Below are 16,589 nucleotides of genomic sequence, written 5' to 3'. Positions count from 1 at the left end.
GTTATCGACTATATTTATATGAAAAACGTGCATACTTACTGCATTTGAATCATGTAACCATATGTAACCACCTGCATATGTGTTTGGAAAAAAAAATGCCACCCTCATGCCACCCTAAGAAAATTTCTCTAGATCCGCCCCTGCTATGAACATGCCAAAGCAGCAGGTGGCGCTATAGTCCTAACCGTGTAGAAATGTTGGCCAATCAGAAGACTAGAAGCCTCGGTGGGAAAAAGTAAACAAGGATGGGGCATAGAAGCAGAACCGAGTGTTATGTGTGGAGGGACGGTAACTGTGTGTGTGTATGTAAGCATTTAAACACTGCAGAGAGTTCAAGTAACAGTAACAGTATTGTAGAAATCCATTTCACCGAAACAATCCGGTTGTTCAGTGATGACGCGACGAATCCTACTTCCGGGTCTAAAGTAGTCTGCGTTTAATATGGCTTTTGTGTTGTTAACATGTTTAATGTTATGTATTTTCTTCTATTTGATCTCAAAAAGCTCCTAAAACAGTCAGTGATCACTGTTGACCTCCCTCGGCTTTTATTACCGCTAATCATTTATTTAAGCTCAGTTTTTAAAACCTTAGGATGTAACTACAGCCCAGCCCATGCAGCAGTATATGAATGACTAACCTCGTATTGTGGATGGATTATCTCAGTTGTTCTCCTGGTTGAAGTTTGGTCCTTTTACAGCATCCTGCCATGCGATTACATTTGTTCCTGACCACCGAGAACACTCACGTTAACTTTTATCGAGTGGAAAAAAAGTTAGCTTGTTTATATTATGCTAACATAGCTGTGTTGCTAGCGGTCACGTAGCACATCATTATATAGCAGCTAGCCCAACTTCAGTAACCCTACAAACGTCACTGCTGTTTAGTTTTCTGTCTTCATTTATACTGGAAGTGATAACAGAGCTGTACGTTTGAATTTGTTTCCAAAACCCCGCAGTCAGGACATGCTATATTGTATTTAGATAGAAGCTAGCGAGCTAACTCCCTGCTAACTTCTAACTCCGTTAAATGTCATAAATTCCGTTTTCATGGATGCCTGGATGTTAAACTCAATTGTTACACCTGGTAGAGCAGAACGCTGATCATTTTATTAAAGATGAAAGACTTTAGACAGTTTTTCAACTCTCAGTAATGCCATAGTGATCGTTTGATATATGGACCTGCAGCGGAGTTTAGACCCAGACACTGCTAGTGACGTCAGACTGAACAACCAGATAACGTGGCGCACACTGTGACGTCAAAAAAGGCGCACACCTTTGACGCTGCTTTTTCTCCGTTTTTCTCGTCCACACTTAAATGCAAAAACGGAGTTTTAGAAAATATCCACCCTGGCAGGCGTTTTTAGAAATCTCCGTTTTCAGTGACCGAAAACGCCGTTTACGTGTGGACGAAAGATGCAAACGCATAGAAAAATCTGCGTTTTCAAAAATACCCGTGGACGTAGCCTAAATTTCATAACTCATCGGTTTTAACCAGAGGCGGCAAACGTACAGACTTTCTTTACTCAAACAGAAGTACAGATACGTGGGTTAAAATACTCCAGTTGAAGTACTGAAGCAAGTTTTTTACTCAAAAGCTGTGAAATGTACCAAAGTAAGAAAGTATAAAGTAGCTCTATGAACAGTTTTTGTACGAAGGTAACTGAACCTTTTGTTGTATTGACATAATAATATTAGCACATGACAATATAAAATGTATTCAAAGTTATTTAGAACTTTCTCATTCTAATGAGTGTACTTAGTTTAAATCTGTAGGACACAAGTAGTGAAAGAGAATTTTAAAAACACCTGTTTTCTCTCTCCACATGTTAGCGGGCGACTTTGCCTCCACACCTAAAAACTACAATTTTCAGGGTCCCAGGGTCGCTCAGACCCAGGGACCCTGAGCAGTTATGGACTAATATTATAATGTATGTATTTTGTATTGCTGTCCCTCCTTCTCCCTGCTTGTAGACGTATGTGCATGTAGGGGTGTGTGTGTGGGTGTGGCCCTTGGCCACACCTGAAGACCTTGACACACTTGCAGCTGATCAGGCCGGGAGAGCACGGGATTTATTGTCATGTTTTTCCATCACTGTAAATAAACGCACTGTTTATACACAGAGCACCGCGCCTGGGTCCTCATTCCCCATATCCCCACGGTCTGCCCACGTCACAACAATGACAACAGTTGGAGGTTAAAGTGAGGATTAGCAGGTGAGGGGACACTGTGTAGTGGCTCAGCACACCTTTAACACTAAGCTCTCTTCTTCCTGTCCTCTCCTGTCTTCCTGCATGTCTGAGTGAACTTAGCTCTCTTTCTTTTCTCTCCCTGTCAAATCCAAGCTCTGCTGCACTGTGAGACAAACCGCACACAGACACTTTACTGCCTGTCACGGCCTTTTAAGTGTCAAAACAAAAAGTACTCCAGTAAAAGGCTGAAGGTGGCAACAGGTGGTTTGTGTCAGAACGCACTTCCAACTTGATTCTTTAAAAAATATGTGTTTATTTTGTGCTAAATCATAAACCACAAATCAACCCAATGCTTTCTTACGACTTCGATGTCAACAAAAGTTTACTTAATCTGATTCCACAAGTTCAAAAAGTGGTCAGAAAATTGTCGTGGTTTTAGGCAAGGATTCAAGCGACACCTTGTAGAGCACTCAAACTCCGACCTTTATTGTCTACTTCCTGTTTCAGAACCCCCTTTCACAATAAAACAGGTTATGCTCAAACAGATTACACCACATCCTCCTTTCGCTGAAAACATCAAACTTACAAGAACATTTAGAACCTTTCATAGAAACTTTTCTTTCTCTTCAACCTTTTTTCCTTTACTTTTAAACCCATGTTTATCTTTTTTGTTTTGTTTATTTTCACAAGTCCAGTGTTTGTGGTTTTTTGACAACCCTGCCAGCCCATTAAGGATCACTGACATTCTACGCTGAAAATGTTCTGGGGCTGACGCTATTCCAAAGGGAAGTCTGTTAAAGTGGAAGCGCCCAAAGGATGTAATGAACGTTGTGTAGTGTGCTGACTCTGGTGACAATGGAACCTGCCAGAAGCCTCTGTTTGCGTCTAACTTACTGAAGACTTTTGCTCCCGCCAGGGATCCAAGTGTCTGTTCAACCGAAGGCAGGATGTACTTTTCTCTGCACGCTGCTTCATTGAGGTGAGTGAGGTCAACACAAATACGCACAGAGTCGTTTTTTGTTGGCACTGGGACCATACCTGCACACCATTCTGTTGGTTCTTCAACTCTGCTGATTAAAACATGGCGGCGCGTGCACACGCAGCGGCTTCTCTCTCTCCCGAACAAACTACTTTTTCGTGTTTTTCGTCCTGTAAGTTGCAGTGTTTTTGTAAGTCTTTGTCGCGTCTATCTGTGTGCAAGCGAGGATATGCCCGAACACTTCTTCTCGACATCGGCAGAAACAAACTTTTTAAGTTAAACTCTGTGGACATCGAGAAGCTGAAAGATCTGGGTTTGCTCCGAAGGCCTACTCAATCACCGACCCCCACTCCTGCACTTCGCCCACAATGGATGCGCCTCAAGCGGTGTGAGAGGAAGCAGAAGAGGGGTAAGCGCGGTGGCATCCGAGCTAGGCTAGCGGCTAGCCCACACAAACCCGCCATCCCCTCTATCGTTCTGGCCAACGTACGCTCGCTAGAAAATAAACTGGACGACATCCGACTGCTACGTTCATCTCAAAGGAATGTAAAGGACTGCTGTGCTTTTGTGTTCACGGAAACATGGCTTAGCGACAGTGTCCCGGACCGCGCCATTCAGCTCGACCAGCTAACATGCTACCGTGCTGACAGAGTCATCGTCGCGGGAGGTAAGACCCGCGGGGGAGGACTTTGTGTTTACATCAATGACGCCTGGTGTCGCGATGCTGTTGCGGTCTGGAAACACTGCTCACCAGTGCTGGAGTTCATGGTTATTAAGTGCCGGCCATTCTATCTACCGAGGGAATATACAGCCATACTCCTGTGCGCTGTGTATATCCCTCCCTCCTCCAATGTCAACAACAGGAGCGAGGCACTGAATGAACTGTACCAGCACATCAGTGAGCAGCAGACAGCCCATCCTGATGCTTTTCTCATCCTGGCTGGGGATTTCAATCATGCAGACTTAAAGTGCGTTTTTCCAAAAATACAACAACACATAGACTTTCCAACAAGGGGAAATAACACACTGGACTTTGTTTACACCACCCAGAGAGGAGCTTACAAAGCTTTTCCCCTCCCCCACCTCGGCGCCTCAGACCACATCACTGTCATGCTAATGCCTGCTTACAGACCGCTCGTTAAAGCCACCAAACCGGTTCGTAAGCAGATACAAGTGTGGCCAGAAGGGTCTTCAGAGGCTTTACAGGACTGCTTCAACACCACAGACTGGAACATGTTTAAGCAGGCTGCCACCTACAACAACACCACTGACCTCCAGGAGTACGCAGAGACTGTTACAGCCTACATCAACAAGTGTATTGAGGATGTAACAGTCACGAAAACCATAACTGTCCGGGCCAATCAAAAACCATGGATGACAGGAGAGGTCTACAGGCTGCTGAAAGCTCGGAATGTTGCCTTCAGAGATGGAGACGAGGCGAGCCTGAGGACAGCTAGGGCCAACCTTTCCCGTGGCATCAGAGAGGCTAAGAGACAGTACTCCAGGAAAATATCCCATCACTTCAAAGACAGCAGAGACTCACGGAGCCTGTGGCGGGGCATTCAGACCATCACAGATTACAAGCCCCCACCACAGACTTGTGACAGTACTATCCCCCTGCTGAACGAGCTGAACACTTTCTTTGCTCGCTTTGAAGTCCAAAACAGCACCACTGCACAGAAGACCCCACCCCCTCCTGGTGACCAGGTGATGACTCTGTCACCGGACAGCGTGAGGAGATCCCTCAGCAGGATCAATGCACGTAAAGCTCCGGGTCCTGACAACATTCCTGGTCGTGTACTGAGAGACTGTGCAGTGGAACTCACTGATGTCTTCACAGACATCTTCAACATATCACTCATCCAGGCTGTCGTCCCCACATGTTTTAAAGCCACCACAATCATTCCGGTTCCAAAAAAGTCATCTCCCTCCTGCTTTAATGACTACCGTCCTGTTGCACTTACTCCCATCCTGATGAAGTGCTTCGAACGACTAGTCATGCAACACATCAAGACTGTCCTGCCCCCCTCCCTGGACCCCTTCCAGTTTGCGTATCGGCCCAATCGCTCAACCGATGATGCCATCTCCACTGCACTCCACTCAGCACTCACACACCTGGACAAAAAAGATTCATATGTTCGAATGCTGTTCATAGACTTCAGTTCAGCATTCAACACTATAATCCCCCAACAGCTCACTCAAAAACTGGTCCAGCTGGGGCTCAACACCTCACTGTGCAACTGGCTGTTGGATTTCCTCACCGGAAGACCTCAAGCAGTACGGGTCGGCAGTAATACATCCAGCACCATCATTTTAAACACAGGGGCCCCGCAGGGATGTGTGCTGAGCCCCCTCCTCTTCACTCTGCTGACCCATGACTGCACTCCATCATACAGCTCCAACCTCTTCATCAAGTTTGCGGACGACACAACGGTGGTGGGTCTCATTAGCAACAGGGATGAGACCGACTACAGAAGTGAGGTGAGACGCCTGGCCACGTGGTGTGCTGACAACAATCTCTCTCTGAATGTGGAGAAGACGAAGGAGATTGTTGTGGACTTCAGGAGAATGCACACCCAACATGCTCCTCTGACCATTGACGGAGCGTCTGTGGAGAGAGTGAGCAGCACCAAGTTCTTGGGTGTGCACATCACAGAGGATCTCTCCTGGACGTACAACACCACAGCACTGGCCAAGAAATCACAGCAGCGTCTCTTCTTTCTCCGCAAACTAAGAAGAGCAGGAGCACCAGCCCCCATCATGCACACTTTCTACAGAGGCACCATCGAGAGCATCCTGTCGAGCTGCATCACTGTGTGGTTTGGAGCCTGCAATGCGTCCTGCCATAGAACCCTCCAACGCATAGTGAGAGCTGCAGAGAGGATCATTGGTGTCTCTCTCCCCTCCCTCCAGGACATTTACAGCACCCGTCTCACTAAAAAAGCCCTTTGCATAGCGGCTGATCCCACGCACCCAATGCAAAGCTTCTTCAAGCTGCTGCCGTCGGGGAGGAGACTGCGGAGTCTCCAGGCCAGGACCAGCAGGCTGAAGGACAGCTTCATCCATCAGGCTGTCAGGAAGCTTAACTCCCTCCCGATTCTGCCCCCTCTCCCCTCTTCTCCACCACGGTCTCACTGAACTCTGTCACACACACACACACACACACACACACACACACACACACACACACACACACACACACACACACACACACTCACTCTCTGACGCACTCACTGGCCTGCTCCAGTCACTTTGTGGAGCATTGGACTGCTTAAGCATTGGACCTCATAAGACTTTGTTGTTACACTATCTCTTACCGTACACTACTAAATCCCCATTTGCACTATTTGCCTATTTTGCACCACTATGCCTTCTTACTTGAATATTGTATATTGTATATTGCATAGCTTTTTTTTGTTATACGTAAAATTGTATTGTATTTATTTAAATTTTTACTTTTTAATTATTTTATTTGCATTTTTCTAATCACTAGGGTTTGAGAGTAACGCAATTTCTATTCTGTGTATGTCCTGTACATGTGGCAGAATTGACAAATAAAGTTGACTTGACTTGACTTGACTTGACTACTCCCATGGACTCCATTCTTTCCAGTTCCTGTTTCACCTTTCCTAACAAAGGGATGGGGACCCGTCTTGGTGTGGCCAGGGAAAAAGGCACAGCATTGGGTTTCAACTTAATCGTATAAGGTTGTTGCATTAAACCTAATCCCTGACACAGCTTTGGGTAGTTCTCATTCAACACATTCATGTCAATACGGTCAGCTCTACACACAAGGTTCAGCTTGACACTTGCTGGCCTGCTTAACAGTGCTATGTGCAAATCTTTGATAATGTAGACATTTTCCTGTATTCCCTGTTCACCTTTGCAAATTGTTTCTCTGTTCATACCCAACACATCAAGTGGAGTACCCCCTGGACCAAACAATGGTCTATCTGGTTTACATAACTCTGTCTCATTTTGGTTTATGCAGTAATACATCTGGGCTGGGATAACAGAGACGTCAGCTCCTGTGTCTATCTTAAATCTAACTTTGTGGTTTCTGATAGTGAGATCTGCATACCAAGGATCTGAACCTGCGTCTACAGAACCAAGAAACACGGGTGTATCATCACTTTTCTCTGTTTCTATCACATGCACAGATTTAACAGATTTCCACACTTTACCGAAGTGTCCTCTTTTACCACATGAGTGACATGTTGCATCTTTTGCTGGGCATTGTCCTTTACCATGCGCAGGGGTTTTCCCACACCTGTAGCATGATCTCCCATTTGGTGTTTTGTCCTTTGTTGTGCATTTACGTTCTCTTCGGGGTTTGAATGTTGAATGCTTTTGTTCCCTGTGCTTCGCTGTCACAGCATCTATTTCCATCTTATTTTCCCCTCTGATGTCTGTCTGTTGTTTTTTGATGACTTCAGACTGCCGGGCCTGGTTAACTGCTTTCTCCAACGTCAAATCTTTGTCCATTTGAAGTCTCTCCGCTAAGCTGATGTCCCTCAGACCCACGACGAGGCGATCTCTTATTAACTCATCGTGCAGTGCACCATAACTGCAGTTTTCAGCTAAAGCATAAAGTGCGGTGACAAACGAGTCAACAGTCTCATTAGCTTGCTGTGTTCTTTGATTAAAGCGGGCTCTCTCATAGATAATGTTTTTCCTGGGAACAAAGTATGTATCCAAAGTGTCTCTTACTGCTTAGTACGGCTGCCTTTGTATGTCCGATAAAGCTTGCCCTCGGAGGATATCATCTGCTTCATCCCCCATGCAGTAGATGAGTGTGTTTACCTGGTTAGTCTCTGAGCTAAGGTGCAGGTTGCTTGCAAGTCGAAATCTTTCAAACCTCCTTATCCCACTTCTTACTGCAATCCCGCTTCTGACACATGGTGTCAGAAGCGGGATTGCAGTAAGAAGTGGGATAAGTGGCAAGGATTTTAGGCAAGGATTCAAGCGACACCTTGTAGAGCACTCAAACTCCTACCTTTATTGTCTACTTCCTGTTTCAGAACCCCCTTTCACAATAAAACAGGTTATGCTCAAACAGATTACACCACAAAAATCATTTTAAACCTTCCTGTTGTCCCACTTGACATTTGACAAACAAACAAAAAAAAATAAGTATACCTAAGTCCTTATTTCACTTCCCACCTCTGGTTTTTACAAGGATCTCCAACACCACTGGCTGACATGCAGCTAAAACCACGATATCATGACTTCAGGCTCGGGTCCTCTACCAGAGGCCTGGGAGCTTCAGGGTCCTGCGCAATATCTTAGCTGTTCCCAGGACTGCGCTCTGCTGGACAGAGATCTCTGATGTTGTTCCTGGGATCAGCTGGAGCCATTCGCCTAGTTTGGGGGTCTACCACCACTATGTCCGGTTGGTTAGCCACCACCATTTTGTCCGTCTGTATCTGGAAGTCCCACAAGATCTTAGCTCGGTCATTCTCCACCACCCTTGGGGACATCTCCCATTTTGACCTCGGGACTTCCAGGTTATACTCGGCACAGATGTTCCTGTACACTATGCCGGCCACTTGGTTATGGCGTTCCATGTATGCCTTGCCTGCTAGCATCTTGCACCCTGCTGTTATGTGCTGGATTGTCTCTGGGGCATCTTTACACGGCCTGCACCTGGGGTCTTGCCTGGTGTGATAGACCCCAGCCTCTATGGATCTTGTGCTCAGAGCTTGTTCTTGTGCTGCCATGATTAGTGCCTCTGTGCTGTCTTTCAGTCCAGCTTTGTCCAGCCACTGGTAGGATTTCTGGATATCAGCCACCTCCTCTATCTGCCGGTGGTACATACCGTGCAGGGGCCTGTCCTTCCATGATGGTTCTTGCTCCCCTTCTTTCTCAGGTTTCTGTTGCCTGACATTTTCAGCAAACACACAGTCAGTTATGGCCATCTTCCTGATGTACTTCCATATGCTGTTCCAGTATTGCTCCGTCTCCAGCCTTGGTGGGGCTGGTTTTATATTGTCCCCCTGTCACTGCGAGTACACCTTGGATGGTTCAGTGGAGAACATCTAGTTTATTCTCCTGCCTTCGATCTCTCTGGTGTACCTCTTCAAGGCCAAGGCTGTGAGTCTTTCCATGGCAGTTTCCGAGACCCTTTGTACTTAGGTATCAATCTACAGTGGTGGGAATTGTTTTTGTATATTTGTCACCCTTAGATGTTTCAGACAAAAAAATGTAAATGTTAGACAAAGATAACACAACTAAACACAATGCAGTTTGGAAATGAAAGTGCTTATTATTAAAGGGAACAAACCCAAGCCTACATGGCTCTGTGTGAAAACTTGATTGTCCCTAAACCTAATAACTGGTTGGGGCACCCTTGGCACCAACACCTGCAATCAAGCGTCTGAGATAAGTAGCAACGAGCCTTTTACAGCTGTGGAGGAACTTCAGCCCACTCATCTTTGGAGAATTGTTGTAATTCAGCCCCACTGGAGGGGTTTCGAGCATGAACTGCTTATTTAAGGTCATGCCACGGCATGTCAATCGGAGTCAGGTCAGGACTTTGAGTAGCCCAAAGTCTCCAGTCCCTGACCATCACACTACCACCACCATATTTTACTGCTGGTATGATGTGCATTTTCTGAAAAGCTGTGGTAGTTTCATGCCAGATGTAATGGGACACACACATCTGTCCCAAAGGTCTTGGGGATCATCCAGATGTTTTCTGGCAAACTGAGACGAGCCTTTATCCTTTAGCTCAGCAGTGGTTTTCTCCATGAACCCTGCCATTCAGGCCATTTTGCCCAGTCTCTTTCTTATGGTGGAGTCATGAACTCTGACCTTAACTTCAGTTCTCTGGATGTTGTTCTGGGGTCTTTTCTTCTTTTTGCTCTTTGGGTAATTTTGGTTGGCGGGCCACTCCTGGGAAGGTTCACCACTGGTCCATGTTTTCACCGTATGTGGATAATGGCTGTCACTGTGGATCACTGGACTCCCACAGCTTTAAAAAGACCAGATAAGAAGTTTGCGTACATAAGATTTTCTGGAGGAGGACAGACATTTGTTTAGAACTCTTAAAGATGTCAAAGAAACTCCTTTAAGCAATTACTTTGGTGTTCCTCCACCTCCAAAGAAATATCAGAAGGAGTCCGAACCGCAAAAGAAGCACGCATTCTCGGAGAAGTGGTTGCAGGAGGTGAGCTGGCTTCAAACAAACAATGAACGCACAGAGATGTGGTGCGGAATATGCTGTGAAAATCCCACTCTCGCGGACAAAAACAGTGCCTTTTATATGGACGCAAACGCGGTTTGCAACTTCTTATCTGGTGCGCGTCTTTTATTTTGACAGCGCGTGCGCACCTGCGGACCACTCATGTGCACCCCTGATTATAACATAAATTAACTGAGGTGTATCACATCTTTGAAAAGCTGAGTTCAATCTCTCTGGCCTGATTACTGCCACACCTGTTCTCAATAAGGGCATCACTTAAATCTTTCTCAACACTTCCTCTAACGTCCAGCAGAGGCAGCAGTGAGTCAGCCCCCGCACACTCTCACGTTAAAATTAACATGTTTAAAGCCTCAGAGACTGTTTTGATAATTTTCCCCTCAGAGCACCTGTACAGGAGACGGATGACTTTAGAACTCACATTAAGGGTTTTAATTTGCATTTTGTGAAGTTTTCTGTGAACGGACAATAGCATGGCGCCGTTGTCTGTTCTCATCAGCACGCTGACGCTCTGGGACTACACAAAGGAAAGGTACGCTCTGTCTCAGTGTGTGAAGATGAGAATCAGAAGTACTCCGTCTTCGCCAACTTGTCTGTCACAGGAAGCAAAGCTGACCTTTGACCTCTATGTACCCCTCACCTGTAATCTGTGGCAGGGTTTAATGATGAGGATTATTCCATTTTGGGAATTCCAAAACTTCTTCCCGGTAACTGTCTGTGCAGTTTTCAAGGAACAGGTCATGTGACCTGCAGTGTGCGTTTGGTCCACCACGGCGTGATGACTCATTTTGGACGCTGTCTGCACATGCCGAGGAGAGACATGCCGTCTGTTGTATTAGCAGCTTCGCAGCTGAGACCGGATGATTTCAGACGTGAGTTCATCCCTAAATTCAGACGGTCAGTGTGAGAATAAAAGCTCGACGTCAGCTCGGTTCAGCCCTCACAGGACGCAGGCCCTGACCTTTGACCCGTGTGTTTCAGTGGATCGTGTCTGACTTGGACCTTCAGACCAAAGACATCATTAAGAAGCTCACAGGTTTGACCTTCACCCTTTCACACCGCTTCACTGATGCTAGCTACACAAAGCGCTTCATATGTGGGCGGGGCTTAGAATTTTCTGTGACTGTCTTCACTATGAGAACTCTGTTTAGGAGGAAGCTCTGTGGATTTGTCGCTGGTCTTCTGGTTTTTGGTTCTGTTTCCGTGTCTGTGGATACGTGGTGACCTTAACCACCTGTCATACGACAGAAAACATCATCACGTTCGCCGCACTGGAAAACCACAAGATCATCAAACTGTGTTCGCCGCAGTCCACAGCCTGACCCTGACTGGTTTAATTCACCTGGAAGACACACAGATACAACTAAACCAGGTCCAGACTGGAAACCAGTTCAGTTAAAGGGCCAATTCAGTAACTCTTTGATCCACAAGAAAAGCCTTAAACTTTCCAAGGACTGGAAGCACTTTAAACCTGCAGATGAAGAGACTTTTATTTTGAAATCGCTTCAGGTTGTCAATTATTTTGGTGAAAAGCTCCAGGCTGTGTTTGTCCTTGACTCTTCATCATGGACTTTTTCCATTTCTGGGGAGCAATCTTCACTTCCTCTCCCCTCCCTTTCATAATAAAAGTCCTCCTGTTGTTCAACAGTAAGTCACTTTGTTCCCTAAAGGCTTTTATTGTTTAAGATTATTATTATTATTATTATTATTATTGATAGAATCATTTAAAAAAATCATGTTTTAATGTTTTACAGGTTTATATTTTTTTTTGCTTTTTCCATTAACAAACCAGTGTTACTCAAAAACAACAACAGGACTACTTTCTGTCCTAAAACACAATGTGTGTCAGCTCAGACTGACAGGATCACAGTCAGTCTGAGCTGAAAACATCTGGCCTTCTCTGATCAAAGGCTTGAAACAAGTTTCTGTAAGCGATGCAGGTGCAGATGGGGGTCATGACCCTCACCTACACCTGCACATGAACCACTCCCACCACAGTTTAGGCAACAAACAGGTTTTATTTAGCAACTCTGAACAGATGCATAGTTTAAACTTGACATGTTTCATCATCTCAGCTTTAGGACAAACTAGCCAATGTAGGGGCAGAAAAACTACAGAAACCTTCAGATGAAACATGGTGAATTCTCATTTCTTCATTTTCATCTAGAATCACGAACTCTCTGTATTTGAGCTTTGAAGAGTTAAATATAATGTTTTTAGCTGAAATACTGTTTGACAGACACTAACAAAAGGGAAATCTCAAGTTTAAGATCCGGGATGTTTTACACAGAGAAACAGAGCAATACAGATCAGGGTATAATCTGCATAAAGACGGCGCTCCGGTAACAGCGTTTAGAACAGAAGAAAAACTTTTGTTTTAATAAAAAGTTTGTCTGAGGAGGCGATGTTGGGCTCACTTCCATTCTTTAAATCTATACTTGAAGTCTAATAAAGCAGCTTTGCATGAGTCACAGTTCACACTAGGCATGGTGCAGCCCCTCCCTTCATCCCTTGTCCTAAACAAGCTGATTTAGCTCCTCCCCTTTAAGGTTCTTCTGATTGGACCGTTTCTGGAAGACTCAGGCAGGCCTGTTCTTGTGGAGATTCTGAAAACAAATTGTAAACCTGCTAAACCACAGCAGTGCAAACAGAGACGTGGATGCTGTTAGGGGTTAAGATCAAAGTTCATGTCTTTGATAAATATTGCCCTCATTGGCTGCTTGTTGTGGGACACGATGGCAGCCTTACAGTCGCGGCGTATTTCTGTGAATGCTTCTGTAGGTATTCACCATGCTGACAAACACTTATCGAGCTGATGCCGACTCATCAGGAAAAGAAAAGAGTTTGAAGGAGTCTGAACCTGAGAGGTTTGTTTGCACTTCACGAGTCAGCCTTTCTTATACAATCTGGCATCGTCACACTTTCAGATACATAATCAGCACCTGTTCGAAAGTTTCTGAGATTTGATGAGACAGTCAACACAATCGTTTTGGGAAAACTTCCCCGAAAAGAGAATCTGTAGCGCCAGTATAACACCCGAGCTTTAGCTCTGAGGAGCAACCTTCAGCTTTTGTTGTGAACTCTGTTCTCAGTGAACAATGCAAAAACTATGAAGCTTCAAACAGCCAAGGACGTTCTTCAAATAAAATTCAACATTAGCAGAATGAAAGTCCAAACTCGGTTTCTGACATGAAAAAAAAATTCAACAAAATTTTACTGAAGAATCTGAGATGGTGGCAAGAAAGAAAAGCCCACAGGACGTGGGACTGCAGACACTTCCTGTTTCAGTACCTGTGACTCAAACATTCCTACGAGCCCTCCTCAGGTCCTCCACAGTTGGGACCACATGGCCCCTGCCTCCTGTCAGCAGCACTGAGCTGATGGAGGGCAGAAAAACCCAGCGAAGCTGGACCCGAGTCTGCAGCAGAACCAGTCTGGACCAGGTCAGACCAGAGTCCAGCCCAGCGTGCCGATGGAGATGAGCGTCTGGCAGGTGGCCGAGTCCAGCCACACCGACTCCACCAGGCTGAAGTGCAGGAAGCCAAGTGCAAAGCCGCAACCTACGTCTGACAGGTGGTGTTTCCCCAGCAACACCCGAGACACGCCCACCAGGAAGGCCCACAGGCAGAGTAGGATCCTCAGAGGCACCTGGAGGACAGGAGGCGGACACACCTGGATCAGGTTTGTAAACTGTTCCAGTCTTTGTTATCTGTGAAGCAGCAAGCTACTCACCGCCAGCACCAGGTGGTTCAGCAGAAACTTGGACACCATGACGGCCCGACTGGCGTGGGCTGCTGGGAACGAGTACATATCCATGGCAATGTAGTCAAAAAAGGTTGGCGGGAAATCCCACGGTCCCCGACGTTTGACCAACTTCTGCATCCCAGCAACCGTCATCACATCTAGTATCAGCGCTGCAGATAGACAGGTGAGAGACAGGTGAGACAGGCGAGAGACAGACAGGTGAGAGACAGGTGAGACAGGCGAGAGACAGACAGGTGAGAGACAGGTGAGAGAGGTGAGAGACAGACAGGTGAGAGACAGGTGAGACAGCAGAGAGACAGGCAGGTGAGAGACAGGTGAGAGACAGACAGGTGAGAGACAGGTGAGAGACAGACAGGTGAGAGACAGGTGAGACAGGCGAGAGACAGGTGAGACAGGCGAGAGACAGACAGGTGAGAGACAGGTGAGACAGCAGAGAGACAGGCAGGCGAGAGACAGGTGAGACAGGCGAGAGACAGACAGGTGAGAGACAGGTGAGACAGCAGAGAGACAGGCAAGTGAGAGACACGTGAGACAGCAGAAAGACAGGCAGGTGAGAGACAGGTGAGAGAGGCGAGAGACAGACAGGTGAGAGACAGGTGAGACAGGCGAGAGACAGACAGGTGAGAGACAGGTGAGACAGCAGAGAGACAGGCAGGTGAGAGACAGGTGAGACAGCAGAGAGACAGGCAGGCGAGAGACAGGTGAGAGAGGCGAGAGACAGACAGGCGAGAGACAGGTGAGAGAGGCGAGAGAAAGACAGGTGAGAGACAGGTGAGACAGCAGAGAGACAGACAGGTGACAGACAGGTGAGAGACAGGTGAGACAGCAGAGAGACAGGCAAGTGAGAGACACGTGAGACAGCAGAAAGACAGGCAGGTGAGAGACAGGTGAGAGAGGCGAGAGACAGACAGGTGAGAGACAGGTGAGAGAGGCGAGAGACAGACAGGTGAGACAGCAGAGAGACAGACAGGTGAGAGACAGGTGAGACAGCAGAGAGACAGGCAGGTGAGAGACAGGTGAGACAGGCGAGAGACAGACAGGTGAGAGACAGGTGAGAGACAACAGAGAGAGGCGAGAGACAGGTGAGAGACAGACAGGTGAGAGACAGTTAAGACAGCAGAGAGACAGCCAGGTGAGAGACAGGTGAGAGACAGGTGAGACAGCAGAGAGACAGACGAGACAGCAGAGAGACAGACAGGTGTCTGACCCAGCAACAGGTTGACAAGCACTTCCTGTCCAGCCAGCGTGCTGCTCCTCCACAGGCAGATTAGGGTGCCACAGATCCAGGGGAGGGCGTGGCCAGTGAGGGCCAGCAAGGTGATCATGGGGCGGAGCGGGGCCCCGGAGCCGCGGGCTCCCACGCAGACCCCTAGACGCTTTGAGAGACTGATGTCAATGGCGAGCAGAGAGCTGATGGCGATACCTTTGAAAGACGGGTTAAGCTGCATGCAGTCCTGCTCCGGCCAGCAGGAGGCATCCTTCGCACCGCCGCTGTCAGCAGTTGGACCGCTCTCGGAGGACTCTCTGGCCCCCCTGAGGAAAAGACCAGACTCCATTAGAAAAACCCACATTTTATGTGGGTAAACAGACTGTTGCATGAACACAACTACACTTCCCATCATGCTTTTGTTTACAGGTGCTCAGACTGGCCCAGTGAAGGAGCATCAGCGAACACTGAGATCACCACCTAAAATCTGATTCTCAGGCAGCTTCCTCTCTGCATGTTAATGCTGAGGGAGAGGAGCTCCCACAGTCTGAGGAGGAGGTCACAGACTGAGCTCTGAACTCCTTAAAAATAACTCGGCTCTTCTCAGGCGTCGGGTTTCAGAAGGTTTTATTAAAGCACCGTTACGTTTAAAGGTCACATTCTGATTTTGCATTATTGAATTTAACTGAAGATGATCCAGGATCGGGTCACAGAAAAAGTTTGAGCACCTAAATGAAACTCTGGTCTCGGTCCAGGTCCCGAGTCTGTGGGCGGAGCTTGTTTGTCTTACCTCCCCCCTGTGCTGTCCTGCTGACTCTGCTGTCTGAACACAGGTCTCCTCGGACCTCCGCCCCCCCGTCCCTCCCCCACCGCCTGTTCCCGGCGGGATGGCTGGTTCAGGGACAGAAACTCGGGCCGGTTCAGGACATTGTTGCGGTCTCTGGCCCGGAATTGGGCCTGGCTGCCGGGCATGGTGGTGGTGCAGCGGTGGAGGACGTGCTGGGCCGGGTCTGACTCTGTGGGATCTGCTATTAATAGACCTGCTGGCCTTCTTCTTCTGCTCTCAGCTGTTATTGTGTGTGTGTGTGTGTGTGTGGGGGGGGGGTGTTAAAGGGATACTCTGTCTATTTTACTGCGTCTCACCAAAGGTATGTGGACACTTGAATCATAATGGGGGTGGCAGGTCAAAGGTCAAAAGTAAATAGACATGAGGCTGAAGCTGTCCCAAAACGTCGGCTGCATCCTCCA

The 16,589-nt window shown here is 47.1% G+C and overlaps 1 protein-coding gene across 1 annotated transcript; it reads right to left on the bottom strand.

The window, feature by feature from the left end:
- Positions 1–12,375: 12,375 nt before the first annotated feature.
- Positions 12,376–16,356, bottom strand: LOC146622137 (inactive phospholipid phosphatase 7-like). Its single transcript, XM_085366963.1, has 4 exons — positions 16,132–16,356; positions 15,342–15,667; positions 14,102–14,283; positions 12,376–14,017 (listed from the first exon to the last, which is right to left on the bottom strand). Exons 1-4 carry the CDS (start codon positions 16,311–16,313, stop codon positions 13,814–13,816), a joined length of 894 nt encoding a protein of 297 aa, XP_085223089.1. The 5' UTR covers positions 16,314–16,356; the 3' UTR covers positions 12,376–13,813.
- Positions 16,357–16,589: the final 233 nt, after the last annotated feature.

Source organism: Diplotaxodon limnothrissa, linkage group LG12 (genome assembly GCF_057381915.1).
Source record: "Diplotaxodon limnothrissa isolate DT_005_m linkage group LG12, D_limnothrissa_male_GT1.1, whole genome shotgun sequence".
In the NCBI taxonomy this organism is placed as follows: domain Eukaryota; kingdom Metazoa; phylum Chordata; class Actinopteri; order Cichliformes; family Cichlidae; genus Diplotaxodon; species Diplotaxodon limnothrissa.
This window is presented reverse-complemented; position numbering and strand designations above follow the sequence as displayed.